Source organism: Mixophyes fleayi, chromosome 11 (assembly GCF_038048845.1).
Source record: "Mixophyes fleayi isolate aMixFle1 chromosome 11, aMixFle1.hap1, whole genome shotgun sequence".
Taxonomy (NCBI): domain Eukaryota; kingdom Metazoa; phylum Chordata; class Amphibia; order Anura; family Limnodynastidae; genus Mixophyes; species Mixophyes fleayi.
In genome coordinates this window covers 56,372,630-56,396,785 of record NC_134412.1, presented here as the reverse complement: position 1 = coordinate 56,396,785, position 24,156 = coordinate 56,372,630, and the positions used below count along the sequence as shown (strand labels likewise).

The 24,156-nt window shown below is 39.0% G+C and overlaps 2 protein-coding genes across 2 annotated transcripts in view; one reads left to right on the top strand and one right to left on the bottom strand.

Moving 5' to 3' along the window:
* Positions 1-1,134: 1,134 nt before the first annotated feature.
* On the top strand, positions 1,135-7,502 carry TAGLN (transgelin). The gene is made up of 5 exons (XM_075190095.1): positions 1,135-1,271; positions 2,859-3,053; positions 4,750-4,927; positions 6,366-6,468; positions 6,577-7,502. Exons 2-5 carry the CDS (start codon positions 2,871-2,873, stop codon positions 6,719-6,721), a joined length of 609 nt encoding a protein of 202 aa, XP_075046196.1. The 5' UTR covers positions 1,135-1,271; positions 2,859-2,870; the 3' UTR covers positions 6,722-7,502.
* Positions 7,503-8,226: 724 nt separating this feature from the next.
* The window catches only part of PCSK7 (proprotein convertase subtilisin/kexin type 7), a 36,586-nt gene continuing 20,656 nt past the window's right edge, over positions 8,227-24,156 (bottom strand). The window contains exons 13-17 of the mRNA XM_075190094.1: positions 13,656-13,812; positions 13,351-13,445; positions 12,756-12,849; positions 12,206-12,323; positions 8,227-11,754 (exon numbers count right to left, since the gene is read on the bottom strand). Of these exons, the coding sequence (XP_075046195.1) occupies positions 11,353-11,754; positions 12,206-12,323; positions 12,756-12,849; positions 13,351-13,445; positions 13,656-13,812 (866 nt within the window). The 3' untranslated portion in view covers positions 8,227-11,352. The remainder of the gene's footprint in view (positions 11,755-12,205; positions 12,324-12,755; positions 12,850-13,350; positions 13,446-13,655; positions 13,813-24,156) is intronic.

Sequence of the window (24,156 nt, the reverse complement as noted above, 5' to 3'; positions counted from 1 at the left end):
AGGTGTGCTCCGTTCCCCAGCTATGGGCCCCATAGTATCAGCACCACCTGCTACCTCAGTAGTTCTACCCCTGGAGTACATACTACATACTTGCCGTGGCTGAATTTAAGTGTTTAGTGATTTTTTTCACAGAGCTTAATAAACAAGTAAAACACTAAGTGAACAGATAACACCATGATCCACAGTATGAGCAATTACACACAAGACATCCCAAGAGAGTTTATCTTGTTTCATTTTCTTCTTGTTTGAATGCTCTGTGCTGCATTTTTTTTTATCATCTGGCACTTGTTAGCCTCCCCACAGAATTATATGGGGGTGAGTGATTATTATTATTCTTTATTTATAAAGCACCACAAAGGGTCCATAGCAATGTATATAGGGGATACCGTTAAACAGTACAATGAAAAAACAGTATAATACATAGCAAACTGCATATGATGCATTCCAGATATGCCTAACTTGCTTTAACAGCCCATTACACCCCCACCCAGAATTAGATTTCTGACTCTGAAAGGTCCTTCTGTAATAATAAAAAATAAAGTTCAATTTGTTGTAAAACAAACAAACAAACCAAAAAACAAACAAGCAAAAAAAAAAAAAAAAAATCTATAAAAGCTGCCTGAAAGCTTATAAAGCACACAGTGGACGTATAATAAGTGTATGCTAAAGTACAGCTAAACTACAAAACAGTTTTAACACAGTGTACGCAGCCTAATAGTGTAGTGTAATGCTAAGTAGCAGGGTTTTATAAACTATTACTATCTGCTTGCAATACACATTTATTATACCAAAACGTGCATATTTAGTCACAGAAATACCAACAAAGACATTGATTGGCTTTTATTCAAATATATATATTTTAAGTAAAAAAAAAAAACGAGATCAAAAAACAGTTTCACTCGTTTCAACATAGCATCACCAATCTATTTCTAGCCCCCCTGAAATATAAAAGGTTTATCTGGGAGCTATTGCCCCCGAATTGAGTCTATAAAAGGATTTGCTGGAGGGAGATTTCCCCCCTCCTATTCGGTCATAAACTCTGCCCCTTTCTCGCATCCTTTAGGTATCCAGAGAATGTGTTCAGACCCCAAACCCTGCATTTCGGTCAGACCTTCCCCTAATATGGAGTTGGGAAGATCAGACTGTGGAGGGGGGGAGAAGGTGGGCTGATACTCCCCCACATTACAGGCTAGGACATAACTTTTATCTCCCCATCCTTCTCCTCTCTCAGTCAGTACTTGGAGACAGAGACTATCGACCAGTAGCAACCCGTGAGTTGGGGCGAATGCAGAGTGGTGGTTTGGGGAGGGGGGCTTAGAATGTGGGCGCTGCGTTGATTTTGATGTAGATTTCACCTGTTTTACAAACGCGATCAGGATTTTATGTAGACGCGTTGTAAGACAGGTAATATCAAAGGAAGCTTTACTATGTATGTATGAAGATGTGAGCTCCTGCACGTATAGCAGAGAGTGTAGAACTACAAGTGGGTGATTAGAGGCCGTACTACAAAATGATCAGGTATCAGTGTGACATGAATTATGTAATAGGTAGCTGTGACCACTGACTGTCATTGATATGAGGTTACAGCGGGATTCTAAATAAGCAAAGTTATAAGAATGAAATGCTATCTCCTGTTAACTTTCTCTGTGGATTAATTGCTGAAAATTGCAGTTCTGTTTCATTTCCCTTATTCTGTTAAGACTAGGTAAATGTATCAAGCTGAGAGTTTGAAACATCAATCAGATTCTAGCTATCATTTATTTAGTACATTCTGCAAAATGATAGCTAGAATTTGATTGGTTGCTATAGGCAACATCTCCACTTTTAAAACTCGCTGGAAAACTCTCAGCTTGATACATTTACCCACATCGAGATCAAAGCAAGAATAAGCAGCACATAACATAGTTACAAGCTAATATAAATAATAATGGCACATTGGAGTTTAGATGAAGATTTAGCGGAGCAAGAATGCAAAACGTATGTGAGCATCGCAAATTGCACTGACATTAATTTGTTTTTCAATCTATAACCATAACAAGTGATTCAGTTTAGATAATTGTATTGAGGAAAGAGTGTTAGGGTCATGCTACGGCAGCAGACCAGTTAGTGACTGAGCCCACATAATAGTTACTCAGAAACAAGTGTAGTGATTTTACAGATGTTGGAGCCTCTAGATCAGAGTTCATGAAAGCTGTTGAAAATGTATCATTTGCTTAAGTGCCAACTGTCCCTAGTCTGCAGGAAGTGAAGTTCTAGAATCTAAAGAGTTCTCTGGAATATTTTGTCTCTAGCTACGCCTATGGTATATAGCATTTTTCTGTGATCTTTATAAGTAATTACTAAAAATGTGTATTTTAAAAGTACAAAATGCCACTAGAGCCATGTCATGATGGATTTGTAGTGGAACAATATCTGCTTTGCCTTCCCTGCTCCTGATGTGGTTAGATGCACCTGCACAGCAGTAGAAATTCTGCTCAAATGTAGACAAATATATGCTATACAAATGTTGTAATATCCATCTACACTTGTATTTAAATGTTATAAATTATGGTTGTATTATTAAGAAAAAAAATTGCAACATTGAATAAACATCTTCCCATTCAATAGTACATCAAAGCAAAAATATTGTGTATCTAACATGGCAGCTTACCAGTGCACTAGCTAAAAAAACACACAAGAGAACAGGCTGCAAAAAGTTTAATTTAATTAAGTTAATCTCGAGTTATTTGGGATATTAATTAATGTTATCTTGGATGTGATAGCTGTCATAATGCAGGACAGGCAGCCCCTTCTTATTGCCAGGATGAATTGTGCTTGATGTTTATTTCTTAATGATATATTGTTTATCACGTGTTCAGGTCCAAGCAGCCATGGCCAATAAAGGTCCGTCCTACGGAATGAGCCGTGACGTTCAGTCGCGCATAGAGAAGAAGTATGATGAGGAGCTGGAGGCTCGCCTAGTGCAATGGATTAAGTTGCAGTGTGGTGGAGATGTGGGAGAGCCACCTGAGCAAGGCAGATATGGATTCCAGCAGTGGTTGAAGAATGGAGTGGTGAGGACAGAGAGGCCCAAAGTGTCTCAGCTATTCACTCAGCCAATGCCAGAAAAGTTCACTATCTAGGTTGTAAATGGCAGACTGACAGGTCTATTTTTGAACCATTGCATTTCTGTCACATTAATTATTATTTTTTTATCGCAATGATTACAAATAATTTATCGCGATTGCAATCACTTTACTTACAAGTTTTTTAATGATCTTTTGAAACTTGCGATTGGGGAGTGGCGTACAAGGCCTGCTGGGGAGGGATGCGGAAAACCCTCTTCTGCGATGCTCTCCCCATAGGAGCGAATGGAGCACTAGCTGTTGGGGTCAAGTTCTGAATATCAGAGCTTGATAATAAGGACATTTTTGCAGCCTCTATAGACATCTATGGGCACTGCATTTGCGATGGAAGAGGCTGGGACCGCAGCAGATATTGGAGATATCTGGTGTGATCCTCTAATAATAAATAGCCTCTTTACTTTAAAATGCGGAAATCCGCCTAAGACCGCAGTTTGCAGGGGAGTTAAACCTCTTTGAAGGTTTATAGATAAGACCTAAGGAGTTACTACCACTGGGTCCATAATATCTTGTTCTGCTATTAACCTATAATATCATGTGTATACAGTTTACTGTGCTGGGATGTCCTCTATCACTCTACAGTGCTCTGGTGTTATATCATAGATACTTGTTGAGTATAGTGGCATAGAAAAAAACTATTGCAGCCATGTTGATCTAATCAACTGCCCTATTAACTGATTCTGGCTTATAGTAGAAAGAAGATACAGGAAAACAGAGCATAAAGCAGTTTCTTCCTACATTGCAGAATGATATGTCAGATCATATCATTCTGCAACATGTGAGAGGACACTTATCTCTCTGCTGTCTCATGTGAAAACTTTTGAAAGAGACACCCTAAATGTTATGGTGCTGTGAACTGTAAAGCTGTGCATTAATAAACATATACAAATGAAATCTGAGCCAGGCTCGTAGTACTGTAAAATCATGTAAGCATGTATCCAATAACATCATCCTGGATACAGGATATATAAATGACCCGTGCCCATAGAGATCAAACAATAAAATACTAGGTAGGGAGGCTGCATATTTTTCATTTATAAAATTTATGTCTTGGCATGCAATGTTTTGGAGAGATTATTTTAAGCGGCCCTTTTGTCACTTACTTGCATTTATTGAATACTAGTTAGTTCTGAGAGTGATAGACATCATCATAATCACCACCATTTATTTATATAGCGCCATTAATTCAGCAGCGCTGTACAGAGAACTCACTCACATCAGTCCCTGCCCCATTGGGGCTTACAGTCTAAATTCCCTAACATACACACACAGACAGACAGACACACAGACTAGGGTCAATTTGTTAGCAGCCTACTAGTATGTTTTTTTTTTTGGGCGTGTGGAAGGAAACCGGAGCACCCGGAGGAAACCCACGCAAACACGGGGATAACATACAAACTCCTTACAGATAAGGCCATGGTTGGGAATCAAACTCATGACCCCAGTGCTGTAAGACAGAAGTGCTAACCACTAAGCCGCTGTGCTGCCCATCCTATTAGTTCCATAGTATTAATTCAAAATCACTTGATACTAATCAAAGACCACAAAATGTTGAGGCTAGCCTATAATATATAGAGCCTATTGTCTGTGTTACTCTATCCTGAAATTCTCTTTACCTTTACTTCAGATCCTTTCAAAAATGATTAACAGCTTATACCCTAAGGGATCGCAGCCTGTTAAGATCCCAGATCCTCCTCCCAGCATGGTCTTCAAGCAGATGGAGCAGGTGGCGCAGTTTCTGAAGGCATCAGAGACTTATGGAGTGGTGAAAACAGATATCTTCCAAACTGTAGATCTGTATGAAGGTAATGTCTGCATAGATAAGACCTCAGTGATCCTAGTGCAGTTACTCTATACATACACTTTCTGCTCTTTAATAGTAGGAATGGTACCTAATCAACGGATAATAAAATACCCACATTAAGGTACTTGTACAGGTTACAATTTTGTCATACAACTGGATTGATTATTGAGTTGTACAGAAATCTTTGTGTGTGCGTGCCAGACATGCAATCATTTAAATAAAAAGGATACAATCGGATGGTTTCATATTAAATAAGCCGAGCTGGTGACACTTGCTGAGTTATTCCAACTGCAATCCAATGTGTTTCTGATATCATAAAATGTCAATGTACTGGGAGTGGGGTAATTACAAAGCAATTCATATAATCCACATACAAAAATTGTGATGTAAAAGATAGTAGTGTGTGTAGCTATATACTCATAGATAGTTGCAGAAATTGCGGTGTTATTAACCCAAATTCACACTCCTCCAGATCTTCCAACACTAAAAAATTGTTGTTTGATTGTTGCTTTCCATATTTAAATAGAACTACAGGTAGCAAATCTGTTTACCCAGAGACACCTGCAGTGAATGTGAACTAAATGCTAGAATCCTCAATGCATCAAAAAGAGGAAACTTTGTTCCACAAGTTTTTATTATATTAAGTTTGATGTGATATTTTAGATATTGTTAACTTACGGAGATCTTAAGCTTTAGGAATAGCTGTACCCACCTGAAGTACAGACCTATTTAAATAAGCTTTCTTTTCCAGTCATATAATCAATGTTATAACAGAAAATGTCCCGAGATAGCTGGAAACGTAGGCAGCTAGGCCAATCTTAAAACCTCACCAACAGAGCATGCTTACTGTTTCTTCTAACAAGAACATAGGTGGCTTAAAGATGTTTGTGACATGCAAGGCTAGTGAGACATGAGGACATGTTAAAGGGTTTCTCTACACAAATGTTAAACTTTGCATAGTAAAATGATAGTATCCATCAGCACCCATCAGCCGTTCCTATACCAGCATCTATGCACTCGCTGCACCGCGCTAAAGCAAGGTTTAATTTGATCTACAGCCAGGCTTTGACTACCTTCCATACTGTGCATAGAGGGGAAAGCTGTCAAATTGTAGTTCAGAGCTAATTATAGCCAATTTCAACAAGGTAGAGAGAAAACACCGGCATTGGCCTACGAACGGATGGCAGGCGCAGCAGGTGGCAAGCTCTATCATTTGTCTACGTACTGCCCATTGGGAAAACACTGTGATTTGAGATTACCCATTTAATTCCCTGCCAAACAAAACTCCCAAAAAGTACAAATGGAATGAATATTTATTACAATGATTACAATATTTTGAAATGAGATGCTGGTTGATTATAAAGGACTAGATGTGACTGATTCTAACAGATCTTCTGTTGCCTACAGGTTAAATGTTATGATTTTCATCTTCTCTGTAGGTAAGGACCTGGCTGCTGTGCAGAGGACAATAGTGGCTCTTGGGAGCATCGCAGTCACAAAAAATGATGGACAATACCAGGGAGACCCCTCCTGGTTTATGAAGTAAGTGATGACCAGAATGAACATTTCTGGAAAATAATCTGAATACATATTACCTACAACCTTCTAGAATTCTGTGAACTCAACCACATTTTAATTCTATTCCCTCAGGAAAGCCCAGGAGCACAAGCGGGATTTCAGCGAAGACAAACTGAAGGAAGGAAAGCATGTGATTGGTTTGCAGATGGGAAGCAACCAAGGGGCCACCCAGTCTGGCATGACAGGGTATGGCCGCCCAAGACAAATTATCAGTTAAACTGTAGGATAGAATGGTTAACCTCTGCACTGCTGGACAAATCCCTGAGCAACATAAAGCAGTGAAAAGGTGAAACACCATCCATGCAAGCTCAATATACAGTCCCCATCATGTCTATGTCAGGAGGTTCATAATTACAGCCCATCAGTGGCATGTATCTGCATAAACTTATTGCTTTCAAAGCAGTAGTCACCTTCTTGCAATGTTGTCTCAGATAATGTGTCTTACTGTACAATATTACAGACTGTGCCTCATAACCTCCTGTCACCATTAGTTACTGCTTGAAGCCATGTGTTAGATCACTTCATAATTTCTCGGTTGGCCCCTTTTCCAGAGTTGTGTGTGTGTGTAAACACTGCTGCTACTGTGTCAGGCTGATGTAGACATTTACTAATGTCTTGACATCATCTACCTTACATAGCAGGATGGACAACCTATAAGGCTACAACCGCTCCTGAACTACATTTCAAAGTATGCTCAGACAACCATTGGAGACGTAGTTCTCAAACAATGGAAGTCCCAGAATTATCCATGTATGTTCTTTGCTTGCTGTCTAGTTCTATTATCTTTGATAGTTCAACACTGTGCTCCATTCAGATCTGCATGTCACTTGGTCTTTTCTTTTCTATCCCACAGCAACATTTTAAACTTTCTTCCCTACAGCAGTAAAGAGGTTACTCTACTTAAGTCTTAACTAAGAAAATTTTCAACTTCAATGTTTAATAAGATTTTTTTTTTAACTTTTATTTTTTGGTCCAAATAAAACTGTCTAAAATATTAAGATTTTACTTTACTTTTTTTCATTATAATAGTGTGTGATGTTGTATTCGTGACAGTGTGGAATTTTGCCATCTATAAAATGTCTGTGCTTTTAGATATAACTGATCATATTCACAACAATGAAGTAGAAATACTTTAATCAATCAACACACTAAAGTTATGGTTAGGCACAGCGGAGGTATGGAAACTGTAAGTGAATGGAATTTGATAGTGAATTGGCGGTATGGCATACCACTGTATACACCCCCACTGCTACCACTGGTTAGACATGAGATTTTGTGTTCTATAAGAAAAGGTTACTGCCTTACGGCAATTCACTGGACACTTTACTGCACAACAATAATGCCATTTGGTGCTTTTGTGACTTTAAAATGAATCATATGATTCGGATATCTTGGTGTGAGTGCTCCCCACCTGTATAAAATGTAGGGAATAACCCATAACAAACAGATGACAGCCGCTTTCTTTGTGTGATTACACCGGTGGTGTTTTGTGACCTTAAAATGACCAACATCATTTTTCTATTAGCTGAGCATTTGTATAAAGCTGGAACAAGTATATAAATGTCTAGGGATATTGTCAGTGAAGGTCTCAGGGTAAGTCAGCAGCAGAAATGTATCTGACGGTTTCTGCTGTAAAACCATAAAACACAAAAGTTTGGATAGGATAATGTAATATTGTACCATACACTATCACCTCTCACCTCGTTAGAAAGAATTAAGACATTTATCCGTGTAAAACCTTTTATTGCTCTTAAAATATAATTTACATCAAGATATCCATCTTCATTAAAACACACACCATTCCCTCTCCCAGTCATATTTAAAAGAAAAAGTATTAAATAAATTAACTTCACGGTGTACAGCCAAGAGAGCAGATTATGTTTCATGATTTCTTTGTGTATCTTGTAAACTTTGCAGTTTCTCCATCCTGATAAAATACTTAAATGTTCTGTAACCCTTTACTTATGTCAGACAGGATCACAGTGAATGGAAATACAGTATGTCTCTGGGTGTCGTACTAAAGCAGATGGTCTAGATCGATGTTTCTCCACAATTTATTACCCAAGTACCCCCTATAAAATGTTCACCAATTACCCCATGCATGTAAATGTTTCCCAAGTGTTCAAAAGGTTAATAAGTAAATAACTTATTTTGAGTTAAATTTAAAAGGCTATGCCTTCAATTTGAGTTACTCTAAGAGGTTCACCTAACCTAGTTACTTTAAGCAGTCTTCCAATTTACTCAATACACTTATTTACCGGCTTTTTAGTGGAGTCCCTGGAACCGTATACCAAAACACTTATTCCTGGGGCCTCTCAGTTTCTGTAATATAAGATCTTTTTGTTCACCACTTTAAAATGGCTGCAGACAGGGAGTGTGAGCAAGACCAGTAAGAAGCTTCAATCTCTATTTTGGTCTGAGGTCACACCCGCTCTGTAGCTTTATATATCCCTGCTTTCAGTTGGGGCTAAGACGTAGGACAGTGCCCCGGGAAAAACGGCTACATGGAGAAGATCCAGCGCCTCCAGTGAAGGGAGCATTAGGTAGGGTGTGGAGCTTCAAACACTGGTCTATGAATTTATTCTATCATTGTATTACTGAATGAGAGCTAACAATCCTGCAAGAAAATACTGATCATATTCTTTACATCTTGGATCTGCAATTTTCATGGGAAAGTATTTTAAGGGACAAAACTCAATTATCCCACAATATATCTCAGCCAGCAGGGTAAAAAAAAACAGCTCTACAGAGAAACTGTAGGGTGACATTTCCCAAAACTCCATTCCCCAGCAGCACTGGTTAAAAAAAAAAAGAAAGCTTGCAGGACAGTCAGAAACCACACATACAATTGTAAATACCTTACTTTCTGTCCCAATGTGGCAACATTTACACAGCATGGGAGCATCCTGTACTTTGGGTAACAACAACATTACTCATTGCAGCAAGAGCATGGTAGTATTAAATAATTTAAATGGAATTATTAGGACATCATAACATACATGAACCGTTTCACCTGGTACACAATTACCTGTTCCTATTTACCCATACATTCTAATATGCAGTAATCTTGACTGAATTAAAGATTGTAAAGCGGTTTCTTTATATATCAATTGTGTAACTCAGTCCAGGTTATTGCAATAAAAGAATGATCTGAAAATTGGGCAGACAACTGTACAGGTCATGTGTGAAGGTATGATAATAGAGGACAGATTTTTTGCAAATATTGGGATTTACAGTATAATTAGATGCTCATGTAATGGATTATGTGGTGGGGACGGTGGTTCCACCCTGTAATGTATTTTAGTATAGGTGTCTCCTTCAACCACAGTGTCAAAACCCCATCCAGCCACTTCACTAATCTAAGAGGGTGATGGTCACTGACATATAAAGCTGTACTGGTGCAAGGATTGTTGGAGATGGACTGTGAGAAAACCAAGATTAATGGCTAAAATCCCTACTGTGTCACATTTTATAAACAGGTTATTACATTTTAATGACACGTTTTGTCAGCATGTCCATAGTGTCACTCTGCGACACAGACAACCTTAGTTGAGGTGCTTTTGCGAACTTAAACAAAAACATAAAATGGAAAAATCTAACAAAAAAAAAAACCCAAAAAACACAAAACACTTCTGCTTTTTGATCTTTCATACAATTCTGCATTTCCCTTTGGCATGATCAATTGGGCTCCACTCAGCAGCGATCTGAATAAAGGAACAGTAATGTGAAATACCAGTTATAATGTAAAGCATACGTTACTCAGCCGATTGTTATCTCTGCTCAACTTCTTGCTGCATCAAATTACAGGGGGCCAGTGACACCGCTGGTAGCTTATTGTCCCCCCACAAAACTATAAGTAGGGGCTACTTGTAGAAACATGTGACATTAATGAGGCAGTGAAGTCTATAATTGGTATTTAGGATTCATTTATGAAATCAGGTTTTTTTTCCCATAAAATATACACTACAGGATAAGTTTGTAAAAAGATTTTCTTTCATATAAAAAGTGTTTTTGAGGTTAAGTGTCCTTTGAAACCATGTGAAAATGATCACCCGTATTAAAGAAAAATCCTAAAAAATAAGAGTAGTTTTGAGGTTTTTTTTCCTTTTAAACTGCTTAAAAAGGGTCACCCGTATTACAGTGAAATCATAAAAGCCCAATTATATATATATATATACTCAATACTTGGAGACTGACAGTGTCCGCAGTCAGGAGATCACCGTATACTACATAGGAGCCCAGTGCAGCCTGCGCCTGGCCTCATCGCTTACAGTCATCACGTCACCCAGCATGAGACTAATGGGAAATCTTAGCATGTACTTTACACTCTGGGAGTCACTTTATGTAATAAGCTCATTATTTAACAAGACAAGTGGTGGTGTCTCACAGACGCTTTTCCAGCATCCCCAGTGCTCAGGCCTAATATATATATATAATTCAGCTGGTAAAGAGCAGGGCTTTTACAGCTCACAGCCTATAATGAGCGCTTGAAACACCCTGGGTGACAGGTTCTGCTCAGATATAACGGATTTCAAATAGCGATCCGTGTTATTCAGTGTTTTGGACACTGGCCCAAAAGTGTCCAAAGAGTTAAAAGAAAAAACAAAACGAAAATGCTTGAGATTAAACTGCTCATTTGACTTCTCCATTTCACGTAAAGAAGTTATTTTAATTTGGAGCACTTACACTCTGCGATTAAATGTAAAGTGAAGAGCGCCAGTGTGATACCACCCACAAAGTAAGGCAGAAAACATAAATTTAAATACTCTTAAGTGCAGACTGTATCAGAAACTAAGTTTCCATCCTGTATCCTTTGCTTTCTTCCTGCTCCATAGATCATTTCTACTTTTATCCATCTTCCTTTAAGTCACTAAAGTTTGTATCAAGATCACGCGTATCGAGTCTTATTCTGTCCATGTGCAGCTGAAAATCAGTGGCCACATTTTGCCTGTGTCCTGTCGGATTCATGTTTTGTTCTCTAATTTGATGCCTGTGCAGTGTAGAGAGCTCTTCCTCCTCTTCGTCATCCTCTAAAACGGTGTCCTTTAACCCGCAGAGAGGCAACGATTCTATCTCACTGCCTGCTTCTAGCTGGCGGGGGCTGGGACTTCCTCGGCGGCGGGTCCAGATACAAGGGGATCCTTCACAGCTTAGGTCCAGATCTTTACTACTGGAAATCCGAGATAGGTACAGCTCCACAGTGTAATACAGGGACCAGAATACAGCAAAACAGCCAAGGAGCATGAGGGTCTGGGAAATGAAATCAGATAGAAAAAGGGAGTCAATAAAGGATACAGAAAATGTTGAACAAAAAAAAGGTTAAAAATAAAGAAGAGAACGAAGCTAAGAGGGAGATCAGGTTTTTAATCAGCATTTAGGGTTATGTTTCTTATCATAATGTCAATGCCTATTAATCAAATGTGATATATTTAAATAAATATAGACTACAATTTGGAAAAGGAAGTGTTTATACAGTAATCCATAATTATTTTTTTTCCGGAAATATATGCAAGTTCAGCAGCACTCTTGATAAGTGATGTAACATGGCTTTAATAGCAAACAATATAATTTGCCTTAAGAGTTTAACTCCAATCTCATGTAATCCAATGTGCTACCATTTGTACAGTTAACAGGAGTTTATGTTAGTATATGGCAGTAGGTTGTATATCTACATCCGCATTGTAGAGAAACAGACTCTTACCCGCAGGGTGTTATTGGTGATAAGATAGTTATCCTGCTCAGAGATTTCCAGGCCAGGGGGACAAGGAAGGGAGAAGTTATCGTTCAGAAATTGCCCACTCTGTGAAATTTCCACCAGACTAAGAAAAAGAAACAAAGGATGGGTATGTATACATAGATGGTAAAACAGAATGCACCCAGACGTGTGTTACACCTCTTAAGATGCATGTCCGGACAATGCACTAAAGATACATCCACACACGCCGCTATGTATGGAATCAATATATTAGAAGCTTTAACACAGATCTCAACTGTGCCTAGAATGCATGAAAAAAAGAGAGTCTTCATTTGTACAGAAAAAGTTGGGACAGAGACAGAAAATCATGTTTCAGTATACTCTAACTATAATCAGTACAACATGTTCTATGTACTCCCAGAAATGCAGGGTTTTGAGATCTATGTGCTGACTACACATATGGAGACTTATGGATGTTTAAAGCACCATATATAATTTAGCATCTTTCATAAATTCAACGCAATTATTACACTTTCTTTCACTTCCCTCTATTTACCTTCTTCTTTCAGCAACATCCTCAGATGTCCAAGAAGAACCATAGAGTGTTAGCTGCCAGGAATGAAAAACCCCTGTTTTGAGAGACTCGTCTCCTGTTTGAGAAAAAACCATGGGGATTGAGAAGTTGACAGAAGATTACCCAATGCTACAAGCCCAGTACAGGAGCTTTTAAACCCACACACCAAGTTCTTCTCCGCTAGACGTGGAAGAGACACTAGTGATCATTAATCACAGCCCATGCATGCAGCATTCCTTACGCAACACAAGATGATGGATATGTCCATCCTGTGCTATGTAAAGACGACTAGATGTATGGGCCATGTATACAGGATATGCTTTCACTGACATAGAATGATCACTAGTTTGCAATGTATCTTCCATCTACTAAAATAGGAACAAGCAGATGAAAATCTCCCATGTGCACAGAACCATAATATACTATTATATTACTACATGTGACAGAAAGGTTATGTGTGCTGTAAACAACCCAACATGTCCTATATACATCACTTTTTGTGTATGTGCAGTTTTATATTGTAATGGTTTCTATATACATGGTATAATTGTGACACACCACACTATTGGAAGCTTACCCATGTCACTGATCAGAAGTCTGTACATCCCTTCTGCATTCTCTCCCCAGCAGCGAACTGTGGAGAATGTCCAGTCAGAGAAACCACTTGGGTCACTAAAAATGAGGACAATAGCAGTTATATACAGCGGCAATAAACATTCACCCCTTTACTCCACTATTCCAAAACCTGGAAACGGTGATTTCAGTGAAAGGTTACATAGACACTTGTGATTGATCATTATAAAAGAAATAGCGATTACACGTGTTCAGCAATGCACCATACTGCCCAAATAACTAGCAACGCCAATTACGAGGATGACACACCTGTCAATTTTCCGTGTGGCTCCAATGAGGGATGACATTCCACTCGGACAAAATAGCTGTATTTGCAAGTTTCCACGGCGTGGGTGTGTGATAGTCACTGTCACAGCTACATGCTCCAAGGTTCTCATCCCTGAGAGCAGCAGGTCAGCAGAGGTCACTAGCAATGGAAAAGCAGAAAATTCATTACAGATGAAAGGAAGATAGATAAATGCAGCACTGCTAGAACTGATCACAACTGTAACCTTTATCAAATAACACTTAAGGATAGTGGGACGAGGACACAGTACAGACAAAGTAGAGAGAGATGTAGAATGAGGTCATTAAACTCGGGTAACAGGCAGGATAGGGAGAAGATGTCAGCCAGGAACTGAACCTGGTAGGATGGAAAACATGGCCTGTCTCTATCCACAGAAACAATTAGCAAGATTATCCTTATTGCCTTCAGCAGATTCCCTCTCCATTGAAAATGACCATATAAGGAGCTGACCTGGGGAGGATGACTTCCCAGCTCTGGTCCAGAACCAGACCCCAGTGTCTGACAGATGTGTGAAGGAAGAGTGAGAATGATAGTAAACAGTGTGTATACCAAGGGATCCATGTGCCGATGATGTGAGCATGGTATATAAGCTCTGTAGACCAGGTATTTTACAGTTTCTGCTGTATCATCTCATGTTGAGTCATTATGACCACTTTGGAGGTGATGGGGTTACAAAACATACAACATGGGTTGGAGAATAGACTTTGGAAGAGGTTAAAGGAGTTTTAAGATGGCCTGGAATATGTAGTGTCAGAAAGGGCACTTCTAAGTGTAGGTACCGTTCTCTTTATCCCCTTTCACCTGCACCATCTAAATCCTAACCCCATTACCAAATATTTCCTCTCCTCCTCTCACACAGCCCATTATACTGTTCACCTCCATCCTACTCCACCCCTCCCATCACACTGCTTCTTTTCTCCTCTTCTCACATATTTGCTGGCCAAGTCAGAAGCAGTAAACATTGCCTAAAAAGGACAGAGAGAGAGAAATCCTGAACGTAGCTTGGCAGATGCCCAGAGGAGGTGAAAGTGCCAGTTGCACAACAATTCAAATCAGCAGCAAGGGATTGTACAGCAGAAAGGAGCCTGCACCGGGAAGCAACAGGTTAACGTGCAGGATCCAGATTTACAGTGCGCTTGGAAGCCGTCCTATACACGTCAGCGTTCATTACATAAATCAGATGGAAGTGATGTATAACCACACTCCGATTTATGTAATGTGTAAAACATACATTCCCAGCTCACCATCTCTCTAACAAATGGAAATCCTTGTCTGTACAATTTGGCTTTTAGAATGCGCTGTTTCTGTAACATGAAAGGGGATGTGTGATAAAGAAATGTGTTCTTACAAGTGTCACTTCATCAAACGTACTTTACCATGTGCATTATAAGTGTTAAGCTATTTTAGATAGCAATGAAATATTTCATATGCAATATATTTTACTTCATCTTCAACTTCCCCATTCTGGCATAATATTCTCAATTCGTCCACATTGATAACTTCATGAGGACAAACCTCAGTTCAGGGAGTACATGTTATGTTTTCAATTAAATGAAACAAAAGTTTGTCATATGCTGTCTGAGGGCTAATTTGCCACTAAAACTCAAATATTTGTAATATTAGCAAACATTTAGTGAACATTTCTCCCATGGCTGGATTTAAAGGTTGGATTTGCACCCTATCTAGAAAACTGCAAGTTACTGACCTCTATGATTAGTTCTCTGCAGTGGCTTTCATTAGATGCAGTGAGAATGAGGTGAAATGTGTTTTGTTATAAGGTCCCAAGAAGCTTTCTCATATGTATTTGTGAAGGCTAGCAGCATCTCTTTAGTATGAGACAACGGTATACAGATTTAGCGGTACACCTCATTATAGAAAACAGGGCAACACACCACTGAAAAGAATGTGAACGAGCGTCTCCATGTACAAAATATCCACTATTTCCATGTCAATCTTTCTAATGAGCACACTAAATCAAGGTAAAATAAGTAAACAGTGAATTCAATATTAAGTGAACACAATCAGGTATTTGGTTATATAGTGAACTTTATATGCTTAGTTGAAGTTGAAATTTCCACTAACAAATTTTCAAGTAATTGATTACTTTTAGAGAGAATTTTTCAATAAAATGTAACATTTGTGTAAATTAGTACCCACAAAAATCTGTGTATTTTAATTCAAAGGGATGAATTAAGATAAAAAAAATATACAATATTTCTAAGTAATACTAACCACTACATTTCTGAATAAATTAACCTGGGTTAAAGGAATGAATTCACAGTAATACATTCTTTTGTCCTTAAATATGCTCTATGTCACTCAGACATGCAGGCATACAGAACAGGAAGAACATGCACACAACAAATGTCTTTTTATTACTTTTACTCGCTTTCAATGACAATTCCATATAGGGGAGCTGGGCTCTCTCTGCTAGTATATTTCATATATAGTGCTGTCTGTTAATGCTGTCAGCTTAAAACTCTGCCCAAAACAAATGAGAATGATATACAATGGAATTGAATTTGAATGATCTTTTATTGCGAGAAAATACCTGTCCGTGAGCAATGCTGTCACTACTGCTAAGCGCTTAAAAGGATAAAATTAAATTTTTATATTTCATTGTTTATTGTGTTAAATTTTTGTTTCATGCTGTGTCTTCTTTAAATAGGTTTTTTTTGTTTGTTGTTTTTTTAAAAGAATGAAAAAAACAAAACAAAAACAAAAGGATCAAATTTACTATAATCTGACTTCCGATTGTAGAATTTTGCAAGTCATTTTTGTAAAACAGGATGTAAGCAAATGTTTACGCTTTCAATATAGTCTTTATTACATGAAAACTTGATTGGTGGCAACAGTCTACCATAACACAATCTAAATTATTTCCCTAGCAACCTTATTTTTTCCTAGCTTCTAACTCTGTTCTCATCCCAACCACTCTAGTTTACTTTAGAGTTTGGGATGAAAGATATATCCTGTTTGGAACCACTTAACTTTTTCCTTTCCTCCTTCACTGCTGCCTGATGTTGACTTAAGTAGTCTTTCAGTATAATAAGAGCGAACATCAGGTATAGTGGCGTAAGCATTATGTACTATTTGGATTTCTCACAGCAGTAAGAAATATCACTCTTCTGCACCATGGTGGGATAAACATTAGAGTGTACCTTTTTATGTTTGTGTAGAGAACATGTTCTCTGCTTATTCACAATCCTAGATTTCAGTGGGAGCATGACAATTATCCATTACACAAATATTGAAAAAGCTCCACTTAGCTAGAATATGGCCATAGTCTTGAAAATAAATGAAGAGAATGATTCCCCAAAAAATGTAAATACTACATAGCTAAGAGAAACATATAAGGGCGATTCAATTGAAAGTGATGGGTCACCAGACATCACTGCGATGAAAGATTGTGCAAATTTCTGGCAGTACATTAATAATAGATAGAAAATTATAGGGCAACACAGATGTGGAATGTAAGCAGTCAGAGGGAAATAGGGAACCCTAGACAAAATAGGATATAATAGAAAGTACCTCGGCGCTAAAACATAAAATGTATAGTGTGTTTATTGGTACACAAAAGAAAAATGTGGTCTAGCCAGACCCATAAAACAAATGATATTCAGAGAAATACATATGATCACATAGTGAACGGAGTCACAATAGTCGCCATAGCGTGGTGTTCTTTAAATAGTTGTTTGGCGCCAGGCTGATCCAACCAAATAAAAGGCTTTTTTAATTGATAGTATCCGTAGGTAATCAATTGGACTTTAAGTACTATTAACTCTTTTATCTCTAATAAAATTACACAGCGCTATATATAGTTTGTTCCCGAAGACTAGAATGTATGAACAACTTCAGCAAATCAACGGAAGTGCACACCGATATACAAACTACAAGTATGTGTTTAAAGTCCAATTGATTACCTACGGACACTATCAATTAAAAAAGCCTTTTATTTGATTGGATCAGCTTGGCGCCAAACAACTATTTAAAGAACACCACTTTAACACTACTACATTCCCTGATGAAGCCCGCCCAGTGCGGGGGAAACGTGTTGGATAATTGTACTTATTACCACTGTGACCAGCCGAACTTTTGGCAATTATTGGTCTCACACCAGAACTGAGATCCCTGCCCGCTAAATACCTAAATACCACACTGAGCACTTTCGTGGATTTGCAGCACTGCACTACACTGTCTGAGTGTACATCCACAACAAACAGCTGGGACGCCAGCGATGCTCTGCGTATGCACGCACTGAAGGACTCCAGTTTATCAGCATTTCACTGTTCAACTACAAACCGGAGAGGACTTCTCTGTATCAACAGGAAACATCAGGAGCTGATCGCTTCATCGCAATAGTAAGTCCACAGCCGCCTTACACACGTGAATCCAGCCGATTGAGCTGGTTGCCAAAACGGACATTATCTATTGATTGTGGGAACACAAACTGCTTACTACACCTGCATCTATTATAGGATTTATCTGCACCTAAGGGAGGATTTCCTTCCAGAACTGGAAATCCTACAGCACTATCCGGCTGTTTACACTGGTCATTGACATTATTGACACTTATGCCATTTATTTCTATGGCGACTATTGTGACTCCGTTCACTATGTGATCATATGTATTTCTCTGAATAACATTTGTTTTATGGGTCTGGCTAGACCACGTTTTTCTGTTGTGTACCAATAAACACACTATACGTTTTAGCGCCGAGGTACTTTCTATTATAGTACATTAATAATACCCCAACATTGCAGATTTTCAGGCGCACCTCGACAAGGTGGGAGGAAAAATCTGCAGTGCTGCATCGCCTTCATGATTATTCTGGAGGCACTACGCAGCACATCGCCTGAAATCAAATCTTGCTCATAAAAAGTTTGTAAAATAACACAGACGTCAGTAAAGTAATGGGATGTACACAGAGTGCATAGTGCATGACGTGTGGTGAAAAAGAATGTGTTCCCAAAATATTAGACCACTCAAAGCCAGCAACAAATAGTGTCCAGTTCCAACAGCAACCTGGACAAGCCAATCATCTAGGTCAGCAAATGGGCAACAGTTGGCCCAACAGGCCTTCGGCTGCAGCCTCCCAGCTGGCTGTTCCTAATCTTATAGGACGGGGCAGCCGACTTCCACGTCATGTGACCTCACTGCACAGTGCAGGGAGGTCACACATCATACATGAAGAGACTGCATTATGCTCTCCCCTCCTTCCTTTGTGCGGCCCCCTGAAGGTTGGAGGGCAGCTATTTCACATTGCCCCGCACTACTCCAGGTGGTCAGGCAGTACTTACAAGTGCTATGCTTTTCTAAACAGGCTTCATGGCCCATCGTTGAAGGTTAGTGTAAATGTAAATCACTTGTTTTAATATGGACATGTCTTTTTATGCCAACAAAAGTACATTTCTTTATCACAGTAATTACCAATTATTCTTATGTTCCTATTTTTAATGTAGATTTTGCCTAGATCTCAATTACCCAGTTTCCAATGCTTTAATGTGTATCTTTCACTTACACATACTGAAGCAGCCATTTGCATTCATCAGAGTGGAGGCTATAACTAGATCCAGTGCCTCATTAGTATTCGTAATATGTATTAATTAGTCACAAAGCTACTAACCAATATCTCCGGGATTCTTGTGAATAGGCTGCCTTTATTTATGAAAGATAGAAGGTACAAACAAATCTAATCACATTTTAAAGCAGGGCTTATGCATTCTTTCCAATAGCTACCCCACATTCAACTGTCAGGGGTATATTTACTAAACTGCGGGTTTGAAAAAGGGGAGATATAGCAACCAATCAGATTCTAGTTATCATTTTGTAGCACAGTTTTAATTACTCAGTGTCCACCATCTGCATACTCAGTGAGCTGATAATCTGGAAAGTTTCAGGGACTGTGTGTGGCTCAATGTAACCTAACTCAATAAACACTGCCACTCAGGTACTACTTGCTGTGGGGGCGTATCAGCAGGGATAATCAGGGTTGCATGCATTTAATAGCCAGATTTTGGAGCATTCTGAACAATAGGATACTGGATAACAGGTCACATACCTGTATAAATCATTTGACGCTGTGCCTTAAGAGGCTTGCTGCATTAAATCTATTGACAATTCAAAGTATTTACATGAATAGGGTCACATTAATATTATGACTACTTGGTTGCAGGCTGAATACCATTAAAACATGATGTCATACAATAGAGCATATGAAGGCTGACAGGGAAAGCAGCCCATGGACATCCAACTGAGTAGGCCTGATCTGTAGCATACCAAGATAGAGAGTTGGCTGAAGTAAAAAATATACAATCATCATCATCACCATTTATTTATATAGCGCCACTAATTCCACAACGCTGTACAGAGAACTCACTCATATCAGTCCCTGCCCCATTGGGGCTTACAGTCTAAATTCCCTAACATACACAGAGACACAGACTAGGGTCAATTTGTTAGCAGCCAATTAACCTAATAGTATGTTTTTGGAGTGTGGGAGGAAACCGGAGCACCCGGAGGAAACCCATGCAAACACGGGGAGAATATACAAACTCCACTCAGATAAGGCCATGGTTGGGAATTGAACTCATGACCCCAGTGCTGTAAGGCAGAAGTGCTAACCACTAAGCTGCCCAATATGCAAAAGTGTAGGAGGCACTATCAAATTGTATGTTTCAGCGACGCTCTTAAGTGACCACAGATGGCCATTACCTTAAAAAGGAAAAAAAATGTTTTTTTTGCATTTTAAAAATAAAAATAATAAAATATAAATAGGACACATGCAATTGATCATGTAGCACTGGTAGTCAGTGTGGTGAAACAAGGTATTAATATCACCCTAACCATCCTGTCCCTCGTTTCTCACAAAATGTGGATTACAGAATGTAATTTTTATAGCCCTTGCTTTTGTTCCCCAGCCCAACTGCAGTGTCTAATTACATGTGGATAAGAGGACATTGTAGCTTATTGTAAATATGTATATTGTGTATCGTATATTGATGATGTGGCAGCGAGGTTGTTATTCATTGTCCTTAAAGTGAAGCCAGAAGTGTTATGGGTAGGAATCAAGTTGCAGGATACAGGTGAGAGGGAATGCCAATTAGTATCCATTGTTCTCAACATGACTAGTTCAGACATTTTGTCTAGAGCCCAGCAGGGGACCTTCTGTGGAAGTACAGCTCATCTCCACTCCCACTCCCCCTCCAACGCCCTGGAACAGGAACCACCAATGGTTAAGAAGGATAGACACAGGATTTTGTCCAGGGTAGGGGAAACACTGTAGAAATTAGACCCTAGCTATAAGGAGCCACTCCAGGGAGGGAGAATATATTCATTCTGGGACTGGAAGCTGCAGGGTGGCTGGTTTTAGAGTTGCCATTCTCTACCAGTGAAATACATTGGCAGATCCATGGGTCGTCAAGACCAGACAGCCAGGTGACTAACTCTTTAAGCTAGTGGGGTAAGGGACAGATAATGTGGTAAACCTGCCTGGCATTTATTTACTGTGTGTATATAATAATCTACTGTTTTTGTCACAATAAATGTATTGCTTTATTCTCTAACTGCATTTGCCTGAGTGACTGAGAACCCTAGAAGGTACTGGGAAGACTTCCCTGGCATAGTAAGGCACCCGTGGGTGGCCAGCCAGTGTGAAGTGGGTAGCATTGGGCTAGATAAACTTGGTATCTTCACAGTCAGCACTTTGTTTCCATTAGCTAGCCAAGACAGTTTTCCCTTTACTCTTGTAAAAAAATACATGTGCGTCCAATTGAGCATCAGGCTCCTCTTTTTTTTTTTCTAAACATCAATTGCTGCTCTTGTCGCAAGGAAAATGTGGCCCAATCCGCGTATATAGTGGGGGGGAAAAGATGTGGAGTACAACCTCTGGGGAGGGAGTTCCAGTTGTATTTAGGACCTTGCTCGCCAAGCTAAAGACCTCCCTACCTAGAGGTTGAACTAGGGCAATTCCCGAAAATATGCATAATATCTCCCATTTCATTGTAATTACACCAATGTAATTTCTATTTTGTAAGGACACTGTGTAATTTAGTGAGGTGAGGTATAGTCTATGTAATAATTCAACCTACATCTTGGGGTGTTTAGTAAAATCACAGTTCTGTGTTAGATTCAAAATGTTTTTTTTTAGTTGTTAAAAATAGAAAATAGTAATGATGCATTAATTTGTAGCAAGATACTAGCACAATATTAAGGTTGTGTCAACTTCTTTTTTTACTTAGGCAATCATTGAAACACAAAATGGCTTATATAATCAAACCGTCACGAACGACAATGTTCTCTAAGGCAAGGCTTTTTGTGTCCCGAGAACTGATTTTTGATCTATTAAGTGGGGTTCCACAATGTTCTGTCAAGGGGCAAACATAAATAACATACAAGCTGGTACTACTAGAATAGTCTATGTTTTTTCGAATGACACAAAATTCTACAGAGTCCATAGAATGGGTGGCATCTTTACAAGAGGGCAGACACAATTTAGCAGATTGCACAGCAAAATAGCAGCTGAGCTAGAATGTCAATAAATGTAAGGATATTAATTTGAGGACTCTAAACAAAGAAGCAACTTACACCATAAATAAGACAATGTTAAGTGTAATGATGATAAAGACCATCAACAAAGCTGCACCAACATACATCTCCTCTCTTGTCTCAAAATATCTCCCAACTCGGCAACTCCGTTCACCACAAGATCTGCGTCTCTCATCCACCCTCATTACATCCTCCCATTCCCGGTTACAGGACTTTTTCCAGGCTGCACCCACTCTATGGAACTCTCTCCCTCGCACAATAAGACTCTCCTCTGGTCTACAAGCTTTCAAGTGTTCTCTGAAAACCCACCTCTTCAGACAAGCTTATAATATTCCTCAAACACCCTCTTAACCTCACTACAGTACCCTATTACCACCCCAATTTCACACAAGGCAACTACCCCCCGACCAACACTGTTGTGTGACAGGATCATTTAGCTTATGAGTCACTTTTACCTTTGCAGTCTGGCTGGACCGAAATGCAAAATGTAGACTTAGCCTTAGCCTCATGTGTCAAACTCCCATTGTCCCATAGATTGTAAGCTTGCGAGCAGGGCCTTCTCACCTCTTTGTCCGTTTTACCCAGTTTGTTTATTAGTTTACTATGTTTGTCCCCAATTGTAAAGCGCTACGGAATATGTTGGCGCTATATAAATGATGATGATGATAAAGAAGTATCTTATAATATGTATCAGACAAATTGGAACATTGTTTTGAAATGACTAAGCAAATGTAACAGGGCATGTGATGGAAATCTCACATGTTCTATTTGATAAAGAAAATAGTCTGGCATTAAGTGTGATATATCTAATTTATTCCAGACATCTCTTCCACGTAATACAGACTGGGACAGGAATGTGAGCTTTTATAGGTCTTCTCATCTGACGCTGCTCCACAATATCTCATCTCCCACCAGCTCTTATTCTATAAGAAACACATCATTTGCAACAATTTCTTTAGTGAAATGCAGCACCAGAGGTGGCTATAATGGCATAAAAGATCTGAAGCTAGTGCTACCTTTGTTTGACCTATTTCTCTCTATAATCTGAATGTCTGATTTCTTACAAATGATTTTCAAAGTTTTTACTGGAAACTAGAACTTCGGCTGCTGAGTGGAATATGATCACACATTGATTTCCTGCTATGAAGAACTGTATGGCCATTGTGGTTGAGTTTCAATAGTATTTAGCAGTGGTTCCCAAACTGTGCCCCGAGGCTCCCTCAGGCGATCTTACAGGGGTACCGTGGCTAGGGCCGATGGTTATGCAAGGCAGGGGACTACTTGGTAAATATTTTGGCTTAGGGATGCCCTGAAAAAATTATGGAGACCCTAAGGGTGCCTTGAACGGAGAATGTTTGGAATCCACTGGTATATGGTTTCAAACTGCATTCTCATCTGCATGGAAAGTCATCAACATCAAGATTGTCAACATTTTCTGACAAAACAGAGTCACCTGCCTTTCCCCCTAAGTAAAAAACCCAAAAACAAATATATACATGGCTTAAATTGTATTATCTGAGACATGTATAGACACTGAGATAGCAAATCACAATCTGCAAATACCTGTGCTGGTTTCTGCACAATAGCCGCAGTAAGAGAAAACACCCACCAGAGGGGGCAATTACTACAATTTTACCAAGTAGTCCCCACAAGCAGTACATAGTATTTTTTAGTTTCAGGTATTGAATTCCTTTAACTAAACAATAGGAGCAGCATATACCTGCCTAATTAGAAACCTGAAAGCAAAAGTTTGTGTATGCGAACCTAAACAACCATTTCACCTGTAAAATACGACACCATTGATTGGAGCCAAATTTTTACTCATTGGTTTTGCAGAGGGAAGGAAATAGAGGACAGCAGCAATTACGTTGCTATTATATTGTACTGTATTTTGTGGCCTAGTGCCTTAGAGAATA